Source organism: Mercenaria mercenaria, chromosome 12 (assembly GCF_021730395.1).
Source record: "Mercenaria mercenaria strain notata chromosome 12, MADL_Memer_1, whole genome shotgun sequence".
Classification (NCBI taxonomy): domain Eukaryota; kingdom Metazoa; phylum Mollusca; class Bivalvia; order Venerida; family Veneridae; genus Mercenaria; species Mercenaria mercenaria.
The window spans coordinates 26,903,380-26,928,865 of record NC_069372.1 but is presented as its reverse complement, the minus strand read 5'-3'; the positions used below and the strand labels follow the sequence as shown (position 1 = coordinate 26,928,865).

The 25,486-nt window shown below is 35.9% G+C and overlaps 2 protein-coding genes across 3 annotated transcripts in view; one reads left to right on the top strand and one right to left on the bottom strand.

Moving 5' to 3' along the window:
- The window catches only part of LOC128547287 (tetratricopeptide repeat protein 37-like), a 77,303-nt gene that overhangs the window by 14,164 nt on the left and 37,653 nt on the right, over nucleotides 1-25,486 (top strand). For both annotated transcript variants that reach the window (XM_053519514.1, XM_053519515.1), the window contains exons 10-13: nucleotides 199-297; nucleotides 994-1,139; nucleotides 1,880-1,960; nucleotides 2,408-2,496. In XM_053519514.1, the coding sequence (XP_053375489.1) occupies nucleotides 199-297; nucleotides 994-1,139; nucleotides 1,880-1,960; nucleotides 2,408-2,496 (415 nt within the window). The remainder of the gene's footprint in view (nucleotides 1-198; nucleotides 298-993; nucleotides 1,140-1,879; nucleotides 1,961-2,407; nucleotides 2,497-25,486) is intronic.
- On the bottom strand, nucleotides 22,100-24,832 carry LOC123535465 (uncharacterized). Its single transcript, XM_053519516.1, has 2 exons — nucleotides 24,722-24,832; nucleotides 22,100-24,541 (listed from the first exon to the last, which is right to left on the bottom strand). Exon 2 carries the CDS (start codon nucleotides 24,471-24,473, stop codon nucleotides 22,464-22,466), a length of 2,010 nt encoding a protein of 669 aa, XP_053375491.1. The 5' UTR covers nucleotides 24,474-24,541; nucleotides 24,722-24,832; the 3' UTR covers nucleotides 22,100-22,463.

Here is a 25,486-nt window from a genome sequence, read left to right as displayed (position 1 = left end):
GTTGAAATTGTTGTTGTTGCCATTTTCGTGATAGATTATTATAGAATAAATCAGTTATTTAAGTATTTCATGACTATGATAAAAGTTGTGGCCCCTGTTTGACTTTGTGGACTAGCTGAGGGCACTGTCTGATGGGCAGCTCTTGTTTGTTTTCAAGAAATAAATGCATGAACATTTTGAACCACTTTGTTATTTCAGTTCCAGAAGCTTGTATGTTGGTTTGTGCTCCATACTTCCAGGCTGTAACAAGCATGTACTTACATAAATATGATGAAGTATTCAACTTCTGTAAACATGGTAGGTTATAGTTTATGTGTAGCCTCTCAGATCTGCGTAATTATACCACCAAAGAACGAAGTTTGGAGGGTATATAGGAGTGAGCTTGTCTGTCTGTCGGTTGGTCTTTTGGTCGGTCAGTCTGTTGTTCCATTGGTTTTCTTTTAGAGAACTATCGTTTTAAGAATAATTAAAACCAGTTAAACCTTTTCAGTAATTTATAGCTGTGTCGGCTGAGGCGATTGCTATATTGTGCCTTGCCCAAGGACAAACATTGATTGGAGTAGCCAGAATTCAAACCCTCAGGGCATTCACTATCTTGTAAAGTGTCTTAGCCCTCTTGGCAAATTTGTACTCTGCTACAGGCAGTCACAGTAGTCCAGTATCCATATATACTAACACTTACCCAGCTAAATTTCTATAAAGAACTTGACCATCTTTCAATTTGGACAGTGCCATTAACTGTTAAAAGGGGTGCTTACCAAAAAGATACTGACTGAATGGCGAACAGTGCAGATTTTGATAAGACTGCACAAATGTGCAGGCTGATCATGATTTACACTGGTCACAAAGGCAGAATTAATTGTGTCCAGCATTGTTAATATCACATATACATTTTAATGTTAATAAAAGTTCTTAAAACATACATTGCATTTTAGTGTGGGAATGATCTGTGTAAGTATTGATATTTAAATTAGTCAATTTTTACAATTACAGGGCTGAAACTGCTGCAGCGAAAAGACCGTATTCTGACCAGGCCAAGTTCCGAGATTACAAGTAGCTTCCATTTATTAAGAGTGAATGCTCTTCTTGCTGTTGGAGACAAATTATCACTCTCTGTTGCTATGGAAACCATTGAAAATGTAAGATATCTGAAACTAAAAAAAAAAAAAAAATCTATCAGTCTAAGATTATTAGTTTCAAATCATTTGCTTCTAAACTCTATAGTTTTGAAGCATTTTTATGCCCCCTAAGGGAAGTATATTAGTTTTCAACTGTCCGTCCGTTCATTAGTTTGTTCGTTCGTTTGTCACAACATTAACTTTTTGCATGAAGGCACTTTACTCGCGAACAACTGCACCCAGGACCTTCAAACTTCACATGCTGATGGTACTTATTGAGTACACGACCCCTACTGACTTTGGGGTCACCAGGTCAAAGGTCAAGGTGCTGCGGGGGCATTTGTCACCATTAGTGACAGCTCTTGTTTGCACTATATAATGTGAGGAAGCCATGTAGCTGTCATACTGTAGGGCAGTAGTTCTACCAATCCTGCCTAAAATATTGCCTGAAGGGGAACATGGGTTCTTTCTTCACCATCAAGGGTTGTAAAGTTGCCATATGACATAATAAAATAAAAAAAATAAAAAAATTATAACATGTGTCAGTGTGACATTAAACCCAACGTAAACAAAAGAAAAACAATTGTAACTTGAATGGTAAAGATTGATATTAAAAATTGTTGTAGTTCTTTATTTGAACAGTTTATATTTAAGGTAGTTTTTGGAGCCAAGGTTTCCCCTGCTTTAGTATGAGTTTGTGTTTGAGGTCCAGAATTGTTTAACTATGATAAAAACTTGCTTTTATTATTATTATGCTACAGGAGCTAGATGCCAGTTCTGATATTGTTACTCTAATGAAAGGACATTTGCACTTGAAGCAGGGAGAGATTGAAAAAGCAAAGGTTTGTAACTGTTACTGTTTGTGGAATACTTGATGTTAAGGGTGTAAGTCTTGTGTTACTTGATGATATACAAACTTGAACAAATTTCAGTATCATTGACACCTCTTGATCTGTCTTATTACATGGTCTGTTTGTTGAAACATTTTTAAAGGTCATGATAACTATTAAAAGGTCATGGTTACTATTAAAAGGTCATGATTATTGTTAATAGGTCAAGATTACTATTGAAACATCGTAAGTCAATATTACTATCAAAAGGTCATTGCTACTATTAGAATGTCATAGTTATGACCTAGAGGACATGGTTGTTATTATAAAGTTATGGTTGTAATTAATAGGTCATGGTTACTGTTAAAAGGCCATGGTTACTATTAAAAGGCATTAGTTACTATTTAAAGGTCATGGTTATTATTAAGATTTATGCAAGAATGTATATATGTTTAACAGACCTGTGTAGTTGGGAACAGTGTTGAGGGGATTGTTTTGGAAGGTATGATTGCCCTAAAGGAAAACAGTTTTACAGAGGCAGCAGAAAGGTATACTATAACTATTCATGGTATTGGTTTTGAAACTTAATATGCACTTATTTATATCTGATTACTTCCCCTGATTTTAATCAAAATGGATTTATATCAGTAAGTTCTTATAGGACTCATTTGAAATTTCATTATTGTCTTAAGTTGGACTGATACAATCAGGGTTGATAACTATGGACTGATTTATGTCGAATTATCTCCCTTTATTACAAATTAAAATGGGTATATGTCTGTAACAAATGAAGATACTGATCTGAAATTTCATTAATGCCATCAGATGGAATTGGACTAGATACATATTGACTGAATTTTTTGACAAATTTTGTCGAGCCCACTTGCGGAAGCAAAGACATAGTTGTCCAAATGGCTGTTCGGTGTATGTGCGTGTGTGCGTCAGTGCATGCATGCGTCCGTCCGGATTTGTTTGTCCGGACCATAACTTTGACATGCAAGGAGCAATCTTGTTTATATTTGGCATGAATGTTAACCTCAGTGAGACGGAGTGTCCTGCGCAAACCCCAGATTCCTATCTCAAATGTCAGGTCACACTTAGAGGTCAAAGGTCGAATTCAATAACGACTTTGTCCGGAGCATTGCTTCTTCATGCATGGAGGGATTTTGATGTAACTTGGCACAATTGTTCACCATCATGAGATGGAGTGTCTTGCACAAGAATCAGGTCCCTAGGTCTAAGGTCAAGGTCACACTTAGAGGTCAAAGGATACAAGAATGACAAATTTGTCCGGAGCATTTCTTCTTCATGCATGGAGGGATTTTGATGTAACTTGGCATAAATGTTCACCACCATGAGACGGAGTGTCATGCGCAAGAAGGAACCTAGAATTACTTCCCTTTGTTGTTACTATAAATAGCTTTTATTGTAACTTTTTTATTACTGGTCATAGGGAAAAATCAGGACCACTTTTCTGTAGTACAACATGCATGTTACATCTTATTTTGAGGTGTGTTTTGACCTATCTCTACTGGCCAGGATTTTTGTGTGGACTTATAATTTTTGTTTATTTTGCAAAAATGTTTGCCTCAATGCGACAGTGTGTCGTGTGCAACTCCCAGTCCTTTTGACAGCTGATGGGCTCGACATGTTGCCCATGGGCATCTAGTATATGTAAATGAATATACCTTAGCAGCTTTTAATGAGATTGGTTTGAAATGTTATTTATGTCTTCCATGGTAAGAACGTTTATCAATATGAATACTTTTCTAATATACTGTTTAGTGTAGGCTATAAGCCAGATGATTGTGCACTTTTTAGAAGTGTTTTGATTTTGAATGATCCTTGCGTATTGTATCATAATATTGCAATTCTGATGTAGAACCCATCGCTGTATGAACTATTTTATGAAATATAGGCCGGTTTTTAGTAAACTTTACCGATGGAGATTTTCATTGTACTTGTCATAACTTTTTTTTTTTTTGCTTAAGTCTAAAAATATTTTGTACAAATATTTGTCTTTTAAATGCAGACGCGACACATATAATTTGTTTGGTACTTGTTGCAAAATTATTGGAGCGTGTCGAACTTCATTGATTTAAGCAATTCTGCATGTACATTGACTTATTTTGTAACAATTCATGTAAAAATTAAGGTTGGAGCCGTGCCAACTAGAATTAACATAAAAGTGGATAAAATGTTAATGAGGACATAAGTGGATTGATTTGAAACTTTTTTAGTTGACAGTTTCATTGCAGTTTTTTCATACAATGTTCAGAAGCTTATGACAAAAGCAACTGGACCGTGACAAATTGTATTCATTGCTAGTATGCACGTATTCATTTGTAAATATTGAATAATACTATAAAAAAGCATGCAGATGATAGCCAATAAGACGTTCATATGAAATAAGGCAAAACGTCAAAGCGAGCTTTAAGAGTTTGTTACAAACTCAAAAGAAAGTGCAGATTCTCAAGAAAGTGTTCAGATAAGGAACAAAGGTAGTAATTCGCTGATTCTGCCTCTGTGGTCACACTGAAAGTAGTCCATGTCAGTATATAGTGCTATTTTCCGGTCTAGTAAATGTAATTTTCATGTCAGATATAAGCTGTACTTATACTTGAATGTCTGTAGATGATTTAAAACTACGTAAGGTTATATTGTTCTATGTTTGTGTAGAACCTGCAGGGTAGAATGAAAGTGAATGTATCTACCTGCTGATGTCTTCATACGCAATATTATCATTTTATCATGTATCTCAGTCTCGTGACCATGGTTTCACCACATTATGGAAAACCCAATTTTTTTTGTTATTTACTGATTGTCTATAGACAGACTTTCAAGACGAGGGCTATCTCACAAAAAATATAAGAATGGACATGCTGACAAGAAAATGGTTTGCATTGTCATTTTACATTGTAAATAGTAGCGGAGACATTCAGTACATTATAACCTATTGCGAAAAATTAAACCGTTGCCATTTCTTACAGGTACAAAGGTAGTAATTAGCTAGATATGTCCCTAGTGAGTCGATTACAACGTGATGTTATTTGCCATTCATCGCGTTTGTGTCATTCTTTTCCAATTTCATTATAGAATATTTCTGTAAAAATGTAATTGTTTTTTCCATCTAGCTGGAAACTTTGATAAGTAATTGATAAGTAAGTTTGAGCAACCGGATGACATTATATTATTATCATTATTATTGTAACACATTTATATAGCGCCCTTTTCATGTTAAACATGTTCAAAGACGCTTTACATAGCACAAACGCAGCCTAGCAGGGCGGAAAATTCATCCTCAGTACTCTCTACTAGTACAGACACAGAGCGATCTGACCCCACAGTGTGAGAAAAAGCTCCTTGAAGAGTGAGATAGAGAAGTCCCTTTTAGATACAGGCTTGTCCGGTTTACTTAACCTAGTTTTTTGCGAATAGACAGTCTGGTTCTTTAAACGTGTCCAGTGTATAGCTATGATACACGCAAAGAAGAACCAGTACAGTCCTCTTACCGGACGTTCTCTCTTCACTGCAAAAAGAAAGAAACACTTTCCCACCAACAGTTTTAGAATCCATCAAATGTATGGAAGTTTTCTGTTACTTGAGCTCTCTGTTTAAATACGAAATTAAATGTATCTATATGTCAAGTTCTATGTATCTTTATCAGTTTCGTTTTATCAGGTGGCACTCATACCAAAACAACACACACACTTTCAGAATTTTGTTATGATATTTGAGGTATATGCCAGGACAACACAAAGAAACGTGTTGCATAAACTGCGCGCATGCCAGTGCAACTCCACGAAACATCCTCAAAGCCATCATAGATAAATCAACGACAGCCTTTACACCTGATGACATATTAAAATAATTACTTATATCGCAGAATAATTGAAGACGAGTCTATCTAATCATTGACAAAATGAAATTGTTTAATGGGCTGAATACAAAACAACAAGTTTTATTTAAAACAAGAGCTTGTTGAATTCGAAATGCCCCCCTTTGATGCATTCAGTAATTGCACAAGGAACAAAAATTATATGTTCACTGTAAGCAAAACAGAAGTTTTACTGGTCTGGTTCATTGTGACCTTGACCTTGGACCTATTGACCTCAAAATCATCTGCTGGTCATCATCAACATCCCTATTAAGTTTCGTGATCCTAGGCCCAAGTGTTCACAAGGTATCATCCGGAAAGGGTTTAACTGTTCGGGTCAGTGTGACCTTGACTTGCCATACTGACCTCAGAATCAATAGGGGTCATCTGCTGGTCATGATGAACCTTTCTAGCATCTTTCATGACCCTTGGCCCAAGCGTTCTCAAGTTATCGCCCAGAAACCGATTAACTGTTCCTGGTCAATGTGACCTTGAATTTAACCTGATGACCTCAAAATCAATAGGGATCATCTACTGGGCATGAAAAATCTCCCTATCAACTTTCATGTTCCTAGGCCCAAGTGTTCTCAAGTAATTGTCTGGAAACGGTTTAAATGTTCTGGGTCAATGTAACCTGGACCTTTGACTTACTGACCTGAAAATCAATAGGGGTCATCTGCTGGTCATAATGAACCTTTCTAGCATCTTTCATGACCCATGGCCCAAGCGTTCTCAAGTTATTTTCCAGAAACAGATTAACTGTTCCTAGCCAATGTGACCTTGAATTTTGACCTAATGACCTCAAAATCAATAGGGATCATCTTCTGGGCATGAACAATCTCCCTATCAATTTTGTGGATCCTAGGCCCAAGTGTTCTTGAGTTCTCACCTGGAAACAGTTTTACTGTTCCTGGTCACTGTTGCCTTGACCTTTGGCCTACTGATCTTGAAATCAATAGGGGTTATCTGCTGTAAATGACCAACCTCCCTAACAGCTTTCATGATCCTAGGCCAAAGCGTTCTTGAGTTATCATCCGGAAACCGTTTAACTATTCATGGTCACTGTGACCTTGACCTTTGACATACTGACCTCAAAATCAATAGGGGTTATCTGCTGGTCATGATTAACATCCCTATCAACTTTCATAATCCTAGGCCAGATCATTCTAGAGTTATCGTCTGGAAACAGTTTAATTGTTCAGGGTCACTGTGACCTTGACCTTTGAATACAGATCTCAAAATCAATAGGGGTCATCTGCTGGTGATGACCAACCTCCCTATCAACTTTCATGATCCTAGGCCCAAGTATTCTTGAGTTATCATCCAGAAACGGATTGGTCTACATACCGCCCGACCAACAGACCAACGACATCTGCAAAACAACATATCCCTCCTTCTTTGACATTTTGACATTTTCGCTTTAGTGTGCATACCAATTGCCTCCCAACTCCTACCACTTTGCCAAGGGCCAGGCGGATAGAAGTCCGTAACCATTCATCTAACTAGCTCGCGACTCGTGAACCAGCTTTTTCGGAACGAGTACCATGACAAACATCCTCTTTCGACCTCCCGATCCCAAGGTGGACGCCTTAACCACTGTGCCATGGTAACCGGTAAAAGACTATATAAAGAATGTGAATAAATGCAAGGGCCATACCCCCTCCCCCCTCCTCTAATCACCTGACTACTTGTTTTGTAGATCCCAATGACAATCGTTTTCACATTAAGCTCAATATATGCATGAATGGAGACAAAGGTTTTGACATATTCTTTTATAACAAGACATTTTATACTTTACATTAGCAGATTAGCAGATACTACAGGGTTATTTTGCCTTTGACTCCTTGATTAACTTGAATTTCAAATGTCACGGGAATAGTATTGTTTTGTTTAATGGCTAGATCTTTTTAGAATCATGTTCTGGTCCTGCAAACGGTAAGATAACATTAAGGGAACATCTTAAAGATTTGTAATGGTGACGAGCTTATGGCTAATAATTGTGTTGATATAATTTATTTTCCTTTATTCACATCTGACCTTGATCTCAAGGTTTAAACTTGTTATTGACCCTAAGGACAAATTGCTGGATATTTCTGAAGGAAAGAAAACTGAAATAATGGTGCTGAAGGCAAGAATCTGATATAAGTGTATAATGGCAGTGTATAGAGACTGACAGACAGACAGATTGAAATATTGAACAAAGCTTTAGACCAAAGTATTCTCTTGTTATAAGACAAAATATTTTTACTTTTTTGGGTTAATGTGACATTTTACCTTTGATCTGCTGATCTCAAAATCAATAGGTGTCTTCTGCTGGTCATGATCAACCACCCTATCAGGTTTCGTTAATCTCGTGATTCTAGATCTAAGCGGTCTCAAGTTAACATTCAGAAAGGGTTCAACTGTACCTGATCGCTGTGACCTTGACCATTGAACTATCGGTCTCAAAATTAATAGGAGTCATCTGTAGGTCATGATCAACCACTCGATAAAGTTTCGTGATTCTAGGCCTAAGTGTTCTCAAGTTATCGTCAAGGAACTGTTTGACTGTTCTGGATCACTGTGATGTTGACCTACTGATCTCAAAATTGACAGAGATCATCTGCTGGTCATGACCAACCTCCTAATAAACTTTTAAGATCCTAGGCCCAAACATTTAGAGATATCATCTGGAAACAGTATACCTGTTCTTCGTCAATGTGACCTTGACCTTTGACCTACTGACTTCAAAACCAGTAGAGGTCATCTGCTGGTCATGATCAACGTTTCTGTTAATTTTCGTGATTCTAGGTCCAAGCGTTTCCAAATTATCATCCAGAAAGTGTTTAACTGTTCCCGGTCACTGTGACCTTGACCTTTGACCTACTGACCAAAATCAGTAAAAACCAATTTTCTGGTTATTACCAACTTCCCTATCAAATTTCATGATCCTAGGTTTAAGGGTTCTTGAGTTATCATCCTAAAACCGGTCAACATATTAAAAGACAGACAGACAGACCGGCTGACTTCTGAAAAACAAAGAATATACTCTCCTTAGAATGGGCGCATAAAAATAGGGTTTCACAGCTAATTAGCATGTCCTTTACTATTTACAACATCGTTTTCGGAAAGATAGCTGAACAAAACTATCCAAAAATCAAACTTTAATTGTACCATAAAAATTAATGTTGTCCAATTTTTCTATAATTTTTACAAATTCAAGGGCCATAACTCTCATATATGCATATTTATTTAATTTCTTAGCACCCAGACTGATTAATAATTTCCTCCGAAATACATTTTGCTTAAAATGATGGGATATTTGTATTTCATAAAAAGTGCATGATGGGAGTTGTATACTAATATCTTTTATAAATGATTTCAAGGGCATAACTCTAACCCTTATTATTTACAATAATAGGCTTGGTAGAGTTTGGTTCTACATCTAAAATGTTTCATTATAGATAATAGTATTGTATCAGATAAAGTTCCAAACTCTTCAAAAAGTGCACAATTCGGCCATATTTTCAGCCTTATAGCCTACACCAGTTGTAAAGGCTTGTACTCTTCTACATGCATATACCCATACATGATTACCTCCCCTGATTTTAATAAAGAATGGATTTATCTCAGTATGTATTTATAGGACTCATTTGAAATTTCATTATTGTCATAAGTTGGACTGAGACAATCAGGGTAGATAACTATGGACCGATTTTATGTCAGATTACCTCCCTTTGTTTCAAATTAAAATGGGTGTATCTAGGTAACCAATACAGATTCTGATTTGAAATTTCATTTATGCCATCAGATGGACTTGGACAATCAGGGTTGATAACTTTTGACTGAATTCATGACAAATTACTTCCCTTTATCTTATGTATATGAATATACCTCAGCAGCATCTAATGAGATTGGTTTTAAATGTAATTTATATCTTCCAGAGTAAGTGATAGTCATACTAGTACAAAAATGCAGCATTTGAGCCTAGGACCCTCAAACTTAGTTTGGATATTGGCCCTGACTAGTACGTAACCCATAGGTCAAAAGGGTCTGTTACAAGAAACTGTTTATCCTGATGATTTTTAGCTCACCTGTCACATAGTGACAAGGTGAGCTTTTGTGATCACCCTTCGTCCGTCGTCCGTGCGTCTCGTGCGTCCGTGCGTTAGCAATTTCTTATCTGCACGATAGTGGTTTCATTTATGATTTTATTAGCTCACCTGTCACTTAGTGACAAGGTGAGCTTTTGTGATCACCCGTCGTCAGTCCGTGCGTCCGTCCATGCGTCAATAATTTCTTGTCTGCACGATAGTGGTTTCATTTATGATTTTATTTTAACCAAACTTGCACACAACTTGTATCACAATAAGATCACGGTTCCTTTCTTGAACTGGCCAGATCCCATTATGGGTTACAGAGTTATGGCCCCTGAAAGGGCCAAAATTAGCTGTTTTGACCTTGTCTGCACAATAGCAGCTTTATTTATGATTTTATTTTTACCAAACTGGCACACAACTTGCATCACCATAAGATCTTGGTTCCTTTCTTGAACTGGCCAGATTCCATTATGGGTTTCAGAGTTATGGCCCCTGAAGGGCCAAAATTAGCTATTTTGACCTTGTCTGCACAATAGCAGCTTCATTTATGATTTTATTAGCTCACCTGTCACATAGTGACAGGTTGAGCTTTTGTGATCGTCCGTCGTCCGTCCACAATTTCTTGTGAACAAGATAGAGACAACATTTTGCAAGCAATTTTGATCAAACTTGTACAAAACTTGTATTGGCATGATATCTCAATTCCTTTCAAAAACTGGCCAGATCCCATCATGGGTTCTAGAGTTATTGCCCCTTAAAGGGCCAGAATTTGCTATTTTTGTGCGTCAGCAATTTCTTGTCTGCACGATAGTGGTTTCATTTATGATTTTATTTTAACCAAACTTGCACACAACTTGTATCACCATAAGATCTTGGTTCCTTTCTTCAACCGGCCAGGTCCCGTTATGGGTTATAGAGTTATGGCCCCTGAAGGGCCAAAATTAGCTATTTTGACCTTGTCTGCACAATAGCAGCTTCATTTATGATTTGATTTTTACCAAACTTGCACACCACTTGTATCACCGTGAGATCTTGGTCCCTTTCTTGAACTGGCCAGATTCCTTCATGGGTTCCAGAGTTATGGCCCCTGAAAGGGCCAGAATTAGATATTTTGACCTTGTCTGCACAATAGCAGCTTCATTTATGATTTGAATTTAAACAAACTTGCACACAACTTGTGTCACCGTAAGATCTTGGTTCCTTTCTTGAACTGGCCAGATTCCTTTATGTGTTCCAGAGTTATGGCCCCTGAAAGGGCCAAAATTAGCTATTTTGACCTTGTCTGCACAATAGCAGCGTCATTTATGATTTGAATTTAATTAAACTTGCACAAAACTTGTGTCACCATAAGATCTCAGTTCCTTTCTTGAACCGACCAGATCCCATTATGTGTTCCAGAGTTATGGCCCCTGAAAGGGCCAAAATTAGCTTTTTTGACCTTGTCTGTACCATAGCAGCTTCATTTATGATTTGATTTTAATCAAACTTGTACAAAACTTGTGTCACCATAAGATCTCGGTTCCTTTCTTGAACTTACCAGATCCCGCAACAGATTCCAGAGTTATGGCCCATGAAAGGGCCAAAATTGGCTTTTTTGACCTTGTCTGCACAATAGCAGCTTCATTTATGATTTGATTTTAACCAAACTTGCACCCAACTTGTATCGAACCTAGATGTTGGTTCCTTTTTTGAAATGATTAGATTCCTATATGGGTTCCGGAGTTATGGCCCCTGAAAGGGCCAGAATTAGCTATTTTGACTTGTCTGCACAATAGCAGCTTCATTTTTTATTTGAATTTAATTAAACTTGCACAGAACTTGTGTCACTATAAGGTCTTGGTTCCTTTCTTGAATGGGCCAGATCCCCTAATGGGTTCCAGAGTTACGGCCCCTGAAAGGGCCAAAATTAGCCATTTTGACCTTTTCGGCTTAATAGCAGCTTTGTTGTTCCTGTCCTTTGGGCTTCATCAGTCAAAATTTTGCTCGATGTAATCCTTTGGGCATAAAACTACTGGCCTGATTTGAAAATAATTGTATTTGAAGTAGCTTTAAGAAAATTTCAACTATATTTTCTCATAATTCTTTTGATTGATCTGGATTATGATTCTTTGATCTTCTTGTCCTTAAGTGCAATGATAACAGGTGAGCGATATAGGGCCATTTTGGCCCTCTTGTTTTAACCAAACTTGCACACAACTTGTATCACCATAAGGTCTTGGTTCCTTTGTTGAACTGGTGAGATTCCATTATTGGTTTCGGAGTTATGACCCCTGAAAGGGCCAGAATTAGCTATTTTGACCTTGTCTGCGCAATAGCAGCTTCATTTACGATTTGAATTTAATCAAACTTGCACCAAAAAATGTGTCACCATAAGATCTTGATTGTTTTCTTGAACCAGCCAGATACCATAATGGGTTCCAGAGTTATGGCCCCTGAAAGGGCCAGAATTAGCTATTTTGACCTTGTCTGCACAATAGCAGCTTTATTTATGATTTGATTTTAACCAAACTTGCACACAACTTGTATCACCACAAGATCTTGCTTCCTTTCTTGAACTGGCCAGATTCCATCATTGGTTCCAGAGTTATGGCCCCTTAAAGGTCCAAAATTGGCTATTTTGGCTTTTGCAGCCATATAGAGACTTCATTTATGGTTTTATTTGATACAAACTTCCAAAATATCTTCAACAACAATAAATCTTGGATTCCATGACAAATCGGATCCAATCGTAGGTTCCAGAGTTATTTTATAATCTGATTACCTCCCCTGATTGTAATCAAAATAGATTTATATCAGTAAGTACTTATAGGACTTATTTGAAATTTCATTATTGTTATTAGTTTGACTGAGACAATCAGGGTAGATAACTATGGACTGATTTTATGTTAAATTACCTCCCTTTATTTCAAATTAAAATTGGTATGTCTCCATAACTAATGAAGATACTGATCTGAAATTTCATTTATGTCAACAGATTTATTTGGCAGATCCTTCTTTTGTTCACTTACAATATTTTTTTTTTAATTACTTCCCTTTTACGATACTATAAATAGCTTATTTTTAGTAACTTTTTTATTACTGGCCGTAGAGAAAAACCGAGACCACTTTTGTGTGGTACATCATTGATGCTACCTCCAATTTTTAGGTGTATTTTGACATATCTATACCTTGTAAGATTTTTTTTTCTTTTCGGTTAAATTTCTTCCCTTTTGTTGTTCCAGTCCTTTGGATTTAGATACTTTTTCTGAGGACCTTCTTGTCCTCAAGTGCAATGATAACAGGTGAGCGATATAGGGCCATCATGGCCCTCTTGTTTTAACCAAACTTGCACACAACTTGTATCACCATAAGATCTCGGTTCCTTTCTTGAACTGGCCAGATCCCATTATGGGTTTCAGAGTTATGGCCCCTGAAAGGGCCAAAATTAGCTATTTTGACCTTGTCTGCACAATAGCAGCTTTATTTATGATTTGATTTTTACCAAACTGGCACACAACTTGTATCACCATAAGATCTTGGTTCCTTTCTTGAACTGGCCAGATTCCATTATAGGTACCAGAGTAATGGCCCCTGAAAGGGCCAGAATTAGATATTTTGACCTTGTCTGCACAATAGCAGCTTCATTTACATTTGTATGATTTTATTTTAACCAAACTTGCACACAGCTAGTATCACCATAAGATCTTGGTTCCTTTCTTGATCTGGTTAGATTCCTTTATGGGTTCTAGAGTTATGGCCCCTGAAAGGGCCAAAATTAGCTATTTTGACCTTGTCTGCACAATAGTAGCTTCATTTATGATTTGAATTTAATCAAACTTGCACAAAACTTGTGTCACCATAAGATCTCAGTTTCTGTCTTGAACCCGCTAGATCCCATAATGGGTTTCGGAGTTATGGCCCCTGAAAGGGCCAAAATTAGCTATTTTGACCTTGTCTGCACAATAGCAGCTTCATTTATGATTTGATTTTAACCACACTTGCACACAACTTGTATCACCACAAGGTCTTGGTTCCTTTCTTGAACTGGCCAAATTCTATCATGGGTTCCAGAGTTATGGCCCCTTAAAGGTCCAAAATTGGCTATTTTGGCTTTTGCAGCCATATAGAGACTTCATTTATGGTTTTATTAGCTCACCTGTCACATAGTGACAAGGTGAGCTTTTGTGATCACCCTTTGTCCGTCGTCAGTCCGTGCGTGCGTGCGTCAACAATTTCTTGTCTGCACGATAGTGGTTTCATTTATGATTTTATTTTAACCAAACTTGCACACAACTTGTATCACCATAAGATCTCGGTTCCTTACTTGAACTGGCCAGATCCCATTATGGGTTCCAGAGTTATGGCCCCTGAAAGGGCCAAAATTAGCTATTTTGACCTTGTCTGCACAATAGCAGCTTTATTTATAACTTGATTTTTACCAAACTGGCACACAACTTGTATCACCATAAGATCTTGGTTCCTTTCTTGAACTGGCCAGATTCCAATATGGGTTCCAGAGTTATGGCCCCAGAAAGGGCCAGAATTAGCTATTTTAACATTGTCTGCACAATAGCAGCTTCATTTATGATTTTATTTTAACCAAACTTGCACACAACCTGTATCACTATAAGATCATGGTTCCTTTCTTGAACTGGTGAAATTCCGTTATGGGTTCCAGAGTTATGGCCCCTAAAAGGGCCAAAATTAGCTATTTTGACCTTGTCTGCACAATAGCAGCTTCATTTATGATTTGAATTTAATCAAACTTGCACAAAACTTGTGTCACCATAAGATCTCGGTTCCTTTTTTAAACGGGCCAGATCCCTTAATGGGTTCCAGAGTTATGGCCCCTGAAAGGGCCAGAATTAGCTATTTTGACCTTGTCTGCACAATAGCAGCTTCATTTATGATTTGATTTTAACCAAACTTGCACACAACTTGTATTACCACAAGATATTGGTTCCTTTCTTGAACTGACCAGATTCCATCATGGGTTCCAGAGTTATGGCCCCTTAAATGTCCAAAATTGGCTATTTTGGCTTTTGCAGCCATATAGATACTTCATTTATGGTTTTATTTGATACAAGCTTCCAAAATATTTTCAACAACAATAATTCTTGGATTCCATGATAAATCAGATCCAATCCAAGGTTCCAGAGTTATTTTATATCTGATTACCTCCCCTGATTGTAATCAAAATGGATTTATATCAGTAAGTACTAGGGATGGGAACGAATGTTCGAATATTCGAATATTAGAAAATCGGTCGAATATTCGAATATGAAAATCAAATCGAATATTCGTAAATTATTGTATATTTTTTTTTTTACAAAATAAGTATCATTGATTTTGGGCAATATGAGCATGCTAATTCTAAAGAATAAAACCATGTCATGTTAGTTTATCACGTATCAAAAGATTAATTAACAATTAACAAGAAAATAGCAATGCATAATTGGCAGGGGCCATCGTTACTTATTAACAGTTTGCAACAGGCGTCAATGTGTCAGATGCATGTCAAAAGATGTCCAATTAACAAGAAAATTGCAATGCATAATTACCTGGGGTCATCGCTACGGATTAACAGTTTGTATTAGGCGTAAATGTGATATCTTTTTATCTTTGGTTCATTTTTATTGGCGCCTGTTTTATGTAACAAGTTGTAGAATTTTTTTTCCGAAAACAATACCAAACTTGTAGATATTGTCGATCTTTTCACAATATTTTGTACGACGTTTCAGACCATCAGCAGAATCGGTTTTCATCCGCAGTCGGCCGTATTCGAGAATAAGAATTTAAAGCTTCCATTAAAACTAACCGAATATTCGAATATATTCGAATATGGCAAACCGAATATTCGAATATTGATTTCAGTATTCGTTCCCATCCCTAGTAAGTACATATAGGACTTATTTGAAATTTCATTATTGTCATTAGTTGGACTGAGCCAATCAGGGTAGATAACTATGGACTGATTTTATGTCAAATTACCTCCCTTTATTTCAAATTAAAATGGGTATATCTCCGTAACTAATGAAGATACTGATCTGAAATTTCATTTATGTCAACAGATTTATTTGGCAGATGGGTGGTTTTCAAAATAATGAAGCTTTTTCTTCTCTCTCACCTTACTTCAATTCAGTTCAGTTTTAGAATGTGTTTTGGAGCAAAATGTATCCAAATCAATGTACTCAATAAATGTGTGCAATTTTATCTTGATGGCTCAAGCAGTTTTAAAGTTATATTAAATTATATAGCTAATTTTGTCCCCTGTGCACCCAAAAAAGTGTGACATTTTACATGAAATATAGTTTTCAACTGAGGTTTACTTTTTAAAACCATGATTTATTGTTACAGCTTTGGCTTTTTAATGTAACTTAAACTCTGCACATTTAAATAAAATACTTCTTTTCATTACCTACATCTTATTGTTACCAATATTTCACATCTTGTGATGGAACCCTTTTCATGAAAAATAGTGAAAAAAATACTAAATTTAAATGTTGAACACTACAATTTCATAACCCTATTACTTTTCTAAAGTCTTAATGTTTTTCTAAGATCTTTATCCTTTCAGCTGTGAAGACACAGTATGATTTTTTTCTTTAATAAATCGACTTTCTCAGAAACTTGATGAATGTCTATACACCTAAAAATGTCCCCTGTGCACCTTTTCAGTTGTTAAGTGTCAGATTTCTTTTATTCTTTTAATAAAATGGGATTTTACTTTATTTTCCTTGAAAGTGAGTTACAACAGACACAAAAGCAGCCTTCAACTTCACATATTACTGACTGTTAAACATTCACAAAGCCAAAAGTGATGTCCCTGTGCACCCTTTTTTTGACATATATCAATTATCATAGCATTACTGTAATTTGTGGTGGCATTTCTATATTCTTAGCAGTGTGTATGCAAAATTTAGGCATTACTTGATAATTTAGCATTATATAAGAAACCCTGGACAATTAAAAATTCATTGTTTGCATTTTTTTCCGAAGTTGCCAATTTTCAAGTTTAAAAGTGGAAACATCAATTTTATTGCTTCTTAAGCTCTTAAGTTTACCTAAATATGTAAATGTTCACTAGTAAATATTATGTAGTTAAAAGAATTTTACTTACCATGAACATATTCTATGAATAAATATTTTGATACAATTTGTCCCCTGTGCACCCTTTTTAGTAACATTATAAAGTACCGTATGTATGAATTTTACTATTGCTTTTTATCATGCATGGTATTTTGTCATTTTCTAATATGAATAAGCAGTTCATGTAAATTAAATGATTTCAATGTGTTAGTTATGTATAAAGTCACTTATTTTTCATTTAAAAGCATTACATTTTGTTGAATTTTCATGTTTTTGTAGTGAAAATTTTCAATTTTGTAGTTATTTTGTGGATTAAACTATTTTTTGATAATATTTGTCTAAAGTTTATTACCAATAGTCTTTTTATGAATAGAAAACTAATAATGGATGAATATTACACTGATCTTCAGTATGTGTCCCCTGTGCATCTTTAAAATAACTCAATTTTTGAGTAGACAATTCTAGAAATTAGAATTATTGGACATTCTTGAAATTTGGCATGTGGTTTATAAACATGCAACATGTCAGAAAAAAAGTTGGTTTTATAATTATATGATAGTTATTTTGCATTCAGCAACAACTTTTCTAGGTAAAGTTTATTTTCATGTCAATTTGTGCAGAAAGGGTGATTTTAAAAACCAATGTCCACAAACATATGATTAAATAAGTTTCAAACCATACACATATACCCATTACTTATCATTTATGTTGAAAAAATTACTGTTATACATATTTCCTTGTCATAAAACCATGCAACATTTATCACCCACCTTACTGGAAATTCACTGAACTTTTGAATTAAAGGCTGAAATATTTTCTGATTGGCATTTCTCAACACTTCCCCAAAGTTATTTCCTTCAAATATGAAGTATTTGCTATAATAAAAAATAGGTGACCACCATAAGAAATAAGTTTGAATTTTCAACCCCTATGTCACACTTTTGCTTCATTATTTTGAAAACCACCCAGATCCTTCTTTTGTTCACTTACAATAATTTTTTTTTTAATTACTTCCCTTTTATGTTACTATAAATAGCTTATTTTTAGTAACTTATTTATTATTGGCCGTAGGGAAAAACAGAGACCACTTTTCTGTGGTACAACATGAATGGTACCTCCAATTTTTAGGTGTATTTTGACATATCTGTACCTTGTAAGAATTGTTTTTCTTTTTGGTTAAATTTCTTCTCTTTGTTGTTCCTGTCCTTTGTGGACTTAGATATTTTTTCTGAGGACCTTCTTGTCCTCAAGTGCAGTGATAACAGGTGAGCGATATAGGGCCATCATGGCCCTCTTGTTTAGCTCACCAGAGCCAAAGGCTCAAGGTGAGCTATTAGGATCACTCACTGTTCGGTGTCCGGTGTCCTTTGTCCGTTGTCCATAAACTTTTACTTTAAATGACATCTCCTCATAAACCGCTAGGCCAATTTCATCCAAACTTCACATGAATGTTCCTTGGGTGAAGCTCTACAAAAATTGTTCAAAGAATTGAATTCCATGCAGAACTCTGGTTGCCATGGCAACCAGAAGGAAAAACTTTAAAATCTTCTTCTCAAAAACTAGAAGCCCCCAAATTGGCCCCGCCTCAGGGGTCACTTGATTTTACATAGGGAAAACTTCATAAATTTGCTAAAAATAAACCAGAAGGCCTAGATCTAAGATATTTGATTTTCTAAAAATAAACCAAATAGACCCTGCCCCATGGGGTTACTTGATTGTACATAGAAAAATCTTTAAAATTTTCTAAAAATAAACCAGAAGGCCTAGAGCTTAGATATTTGACATGTAGCCTTGCCTAGTGGACGTCTACAAAATTTGTTCAAATCTTGAACCCCCAGGGTCAAATTGACCCAGCCCCAGGGGTTACTTGATTTTACATAGGGAAAACTTCATAAATTTGCTAAAAATAAACCAGAAGGCCTAGATCTAAGATATTTGATATGTAACATTGCCTAGTAGATTTCTACAAACTTTGTTGAAATCATGACCTTCGGGGTAAAATTGGCCCCGCCCAGGGGTTACTTGATTGTACATCGGAAAATCTTCCAAAAAATTTCTAAAAATCATAAGTTTGACATTTGCAACATGTAGCTCGTATTTCTTAGGTGAGTGATCCAGGGTCATCATGACCCTCTTGTAATGTGTATGCCTATGTGATCTTTGTCTTTATCTTATCATTTTAAGAGCAATGGTACTACTTAATGAACAATATAGTGCCATCATGGAACTCTTGTTGATATCAAGTAACTTGATGCGTTTTCACAATATTATTTTAAACATAGTTATTTTACCTTCAGGTCATATGTTTTTATGAGATGTTTATGCTAATCTACTTTTTATACACCCGTTTGAAAAACAACACATATTATGGGAATGCCCCTGGCAGGCAATTGGCAATTGCATCCACAGACTTTGTCCGGAGCATATCTTCTCATGCATGGAGGGATTTTGATGAAACTTGGCACCATTGTTAACCATCATGAGACTGAGTGTCTTGCGCAAGAACCAGGTCCCTAGGGTCTAAGGTCAAGGTCACACTTAGAGTTCAAAGGTCAAATTCAAGAATGACTTTGTCCAGTGTATTTCTTCTTCATGCATGTAGGGATTTTGATGTAACTTGGCACAATTGTTCACCATCATGAGACCGAGTGTCGTGCACTAGAACCAGGTCCCTAGGACTAAGATCAAGGTCACACTTGGAGGTCAAAGGATACAAGAATGAAAACTTTGTCTGGAGCATTTCTTCTTCATGCATGGAGGGATTTTAATATAACTTGGCACATATGTTCACCAACACCACGAGATGGAGTGTTATGCACAAGAACCAGGTCGCTAGGTCTAAGGGCAAGGTCACATTAGAAGTCAAAGGTCAGATACAAGAATGACTGTCCGGAGCTTTTCTTCTTCATGCTTGGAGGGATTTTGATGTAACTTGGCACAATTGTACTCTAACATGAGACAGAGTGTCATGTGCAGGTTCCTTCTTTAGAATGACTTACCTTTGTTGTAACTATTAATAGACAACATGCATGTTACATCCGATTTTGTGGTGTATTTTAACCTGTCTCTACCTGGTAAGACTCTTTGTGTAGACTTACAATTTTGTTTTGGATTTTTTTTGGGGTGATTTTTTTTTTTTTTTTTTTTTTTTTTTTTTTTTTTTTTTTTTTTAAAGATTAACTTCCCTTAGTTGCTACTATATATAACTTATATTATAACATTTTTATAATTGACCATAGAGAAAAACCAACACGAATTTTCTGTGGTACAACATAGATACTTTAAATTTTAGGTGTATTTTAAGGTATCTCTGCCTGGTAAGGTCAGTTTTTTGTGTACATAGAAAAACAAAAGAATTACAATAATTACTACATAACCACAAAGTTGAAATTTCATTTGCAAATACAGGACTGGTGCTAGTGTAAAGAAATTTGCTGTGACTGGTGTAATATTGTGACATTCTGGAACTCATTCTGGAACTCTTGTTAAACCCATAAATAACTAGTGAGAATATTTCAAACATTTTACCCATTTAGCATGTATTGTTAGATAGTAAATTGACATGTAACACACGCATTTAATGCTCCAGGTTCTCCCAATATTTATACAATGTTACTGTTTTATATGAATTATATAGATGGGTACAACACTGCTTTGCGATTGGCAATTTATGGATTACCGTGGTCATGTTGTTTATAATACTTCTTTCAAAAAAGTGACAGTATTGAAAAGAAGTCATTAAAATATTTGTAATTTTATCAGGGCAGGTGAATGTTCACAAAGGGCTAGTAGATTTTACTGGCTACTAGTCCAGCAGGGTGAGTGGTGGGAACAATATTTTACACTCCTATTTTTAGTGTACAAAAGTGAAATTCAAGTCAGTACATTCTTAGTGTGCAAGAATTAAATTCAAGTCAGTACACTCTAAGAGTTTCTTAGTGTGCAAGGGTGAAATTTAAGTCAGCACATTCTTAAGTATGCAAGAGTGATATTCAAGTCAGCACATTCTTATGTGTGCAAGAGTGAAATTCAAGTCAGTACATTCTTAGTGTGCAAGGGTGAAAGTAAAGTCAGTACATTCTTAGTGTGCAAGAGTTAGATTCAAGTCAGTACACTCTCAGAATTTCTTAGTGAAGGATGAAATTCAAGTCAGTACATTCTCAAGTGTGCAAGAGTGAAGTTCAAGCCAGTACATTCTTAGTGTACAGGGGTGAAGGTAAAGTCAGTACATTCTTAGTGTGCAGGGGTGAAAGTAAAGTCAGTACATTCTTAGTTTGCGAGAGTTAGATTCAAGTCAGTACACTCTCAGAATTTCTTAGTGAAGGGTGAAATTCAAGTCAGTACGTTCTCAAGTGTGCAAGAGTGAAGTTCAAGCCAGTACATTCTTAGTGTGCAGGGATGAATGTAAAGTCAGTACATTCTTAGTGTGCAGGGGTGAAAGTCAGTACAGTCTTAGTGGGCAGGGGTGAAGGTAAAGTCAGTACATTCTTAGTGTGCAGGGGTGAAAGTAAAGTCAGTACATTCTTAGTGTGCAAGAGTGAAGTTCAAGCCAGTACATTCTTTGTGTGCTGGGATGAAAGTAAAGTCAGTACATTCTTAGTGTGCAGGAATGACAGTAAAGTCAGTACATTCGTAGTGTGCAGGAATGACAGAAAAGTCAGTACATTCTAAGTGTGCAGGGATGAAAGTAAAGTCAGTACATTCTTAGTGTGCAGGGGTGAAAGTAAAGTCAGTACATTCTTAGTGTGCAGGGGTGAAATTAGTCAGTACATTCTTAGTGTGCAGGGGTGAAAGTAAAGTCAGTACATTCTTAGTGTGCAGGGGTGAACGTCAGTACATTCTTAGTGTGCAAGAGTGAAATTAGTCAGTTCATTCTGAAGCTGTACATTCACAGTGTGCAGAAGTGAAATAACAGTCAGTACATTTAAAGCTACTCGTTTACAGTGATGGTAAAATTGTTTAAAGTACGATTATTTTCATCTTAAAGGAGATATGTACACAGTATTTTTGAAATTTGATGTCCCTATAATTGCAAGTATGGTAACCTTTTCTGTAGGATGGGTAAAATAGGTGACAAAGTTTTACTTCTATTCACTCACATTGATAACTATTCCTGGTAAGTGCAGATAAAATAAGATGATAAGATTTATTCGTGAATATGTATGTCATGATTACAAACTTTACAAATATCAAATTAAGAACAGCTCCAAGCAATTATATCACAGAAATAGCTACATGTTATATCTCAAATTGATTTAAAAAACAAACAAAAATAAACTAACCTTTTTATAACATAATACTATAAATTTAGAGACATATATATACCACAGGATAACCCATTAAGTTTTCCAGTTTATTTCCAATGGTGTCCTTGGCTCATAACAAGCTCACTGGCTCATAACAAGAATAATATCTTTTTAAAATGTGAAGTATTTATGTCATTTTGCCAGTTGAAAATCAGTCACCTGTCAGTTCAGGTTACGCTAGATCTTTATGAGATTATATTAGCCAAACACCGGCAGATATGAAATTTAGCAGCATTATTTCTTTCTCTGAGGTGTAAAGATGACATGTAACATTGTAGAGCATCAGCAGGTCTGTTCTCCTGTTCCATGCACTGTCCTAGTAAATTCAGTGCTGTTTCTCTGTGTCCCAGGTTGCGCTCTGTTCTAATGACCCACCCAAGTTTGATTAGTGCTTGTTGCTGTTCCTCGGGTCTCTGTATGAAACTGTATGTCTTGTATTGTAGAAAGTAAAGGTATGGAAGTGAGTCTACTACAGCACAGTCCATCCAGTTATCACGTCTACCTCTATGTAGCAGGTCCTCTTGTGTTGACCTAAACATTTCATACTGAAGTTCATGTGGTACACAGTTTATTTCCAAAGTGAAAAAATTTACACAAAATGCAACAGTGTACTTTAAAGCTTCTACACCATATTGACTAGAAAGTCGACAAAATTCTCTCCTAATATAAGGTCTGTGGAAGTCATAGCAGAAACATACAGGCTCGATAACTTCTTTTTTATACTGCTCTTCTACATGAGAAAGAATTAAAGCAGTTATTTCTGCATTGCCTACACAGAACATTATAGATGCAAGTTTTAGTCTGCTTGAAGCAACATCTGAGTCCAGTCCTGCTTCAGTCCATGTAAGTGCTTGAGGAGAAACTGTGCTGTTAATTTGAATGTTCTGTGAGGCTATCAGAGATCCTATTGAGGTACAAAGTAGAGGTATTAGAAGTCTGCATGCTGTCTTTTCTAACATGTCACCAGCTTTGTAGTATCTTTTTAGTTGTATCACGTTCTTTATTAGTGTATCTAAACTTCCATCTCCTATCTTCTCTGTCTTTAAAACATCTTGAGCTAAAATGTCTAATAAAACACTCGTTTCAGACATTGTGCACTCATCAGGCTGTGGTATATAATAATATACTTCATTTATCATATTGAGCTTAATCTGAAGTCTTTCACCAAGGTTGTCAATCTGAATTCCAAAAAGAGAAATGCCATCAAATGGTATCAAAGTTGACATTATTTCAAATAACTGCTGTTTGATTTCAGTAGAAAATTTTCCTGCCATTAGATTGTTTTCATGAACAATGAAATGGGGACAATGTTCATTCAATAAACAATTGTTCAGTGTATATAGACAGTAATTTAAACAGTTTAATATATTACACTCCTTCCATACACATGAAGGTTTATTTGCTATACAGTGAAGTAAAACAGTTTTACATATGAAACTTGAAATGTAACTTTCATTGTAAAGATTTTCAACATTAATGTATGTTTTAATAATCATTTTCATTAAGATATAACACTTTATCTGAGCAATATTCAAATTGAACATCAAGCAGTGTTCAGCTAATGAGGTAGAAAGTCTCCATTCAATGGCTGCATTTTCACTTGCTCTGTGGCCAACACCAACAACAAAACACTTTGTTGATTTTGCATATCTCTTCATTAGTGCTGTTGGCCATGTATTTGTTTCTTGCTGGTGTAGCCAAGCTCTTGGTGACTGGGGCCATGATTTACAAGGAAATGCTGCTACTGAGTCACATGCATAAAAACCTGGTTCTGCAGCTGCTGCTATTGATGGTCCTTGTCGCTGGTGTCCTTCTAGCATTGCAATATCAATTATTGTGTTCTTGACCAAGATCCGTCCTTGTGTATCCTCTACAATGTTATTGCCTCTTTCATGTGCAACAGGAAGTGGAGCATCAGATCTAAGTAACTGTAGAAGACAATAACCAGGTGGCGTTGTTTCATTCTGGATCATCATTTGGTTATATTTACCCAGAGTCCATTCAGACCAGTCCTGTATCATATTGCAATCATCTAGACAGAATAGTGTGTCAATATCTGATTGCAGTCCTGGTGTTGTGGTGCCTTCTGAGTGACTGCCTAAATTATAAACAGTATATTTTTCACCAATTAATGTGTGATAGATTGTCCGCATAATTTCATTCAGTAAAGCTGCCCTTCTCCTCTTCATCACCATATTTTCATTGCAGGACCTCAGAAAGTCTCATGGATATATTGTGATAGTAATCTGGTGTATGAAACATCCTGAAATATAATTTTAAACATGACAGACTTCATAAAACATTTTCATGATTGTGTTATGTAATTTTCATTTTTTTATGCCCCAGATTTGTATACATGATAGTTTTTACTTTTTTTCAGTTTTTAATAAGATAATAAAATGCAGTGAGAAGTTGATAAAGATAAAAAAATGGAATAACTGACCTGGTAAATTTACAGAAAACTCAAATTTAAATGTCTACGTAGATGGTGATCATATTTTTCTCCAAACAATATAACTTCCTCTTTTGGTTTCAATGTTTTCAAGGGAAGTAACTCTGGTATTATTGTTTTGCATATGATGACCATTTGCTTTCAGTCCCTTACATCAGTGATCATATATATAGTGATTTATATTAAATGTCATTCCCATTAGTAATATTCTATTTGTATGTTTACTTTTATAGTTTCCATGTACATCAACAGTAACTGTTATCTCTAAAACCACCAAACCATCCACTGGCTTCTGAATCTTTATTAATTGCCTTTTCAAACTCTTCCAACATGAATAAATCTTTCCATGGCTGGATTTTCCACAGCTGTTTAAAATGTTTTCCCTTACAATTTTAGCTCACTTGGCACATAGGGACAAGGTGAGCTTTTGTGATCGCCCTTCGTCTGCTGTCCATCCACTATTTCTTGTGAAGAAGATAGAGACCACATTTTGCAATTGATTTTAATCAAACTTGCACACAACTTGTATTAGCATAATGTCTCTGTTGCTTTCGAACACTGGCCAGATTCCATCATAGGTGCCAGAGTTGTGGCCTCTTAAAGGGCCAAAAATTGCTGTATTGGCTTGTGAAGATAATAGATATTGATTTTAATCAAACTTGCACACAAGTTGTATTAGCATAAATACTTTAAGCCATATAGATGTTTCATTTATGCTTTGATTTGATACAAACTTGCACAAAATGTCTATATTGA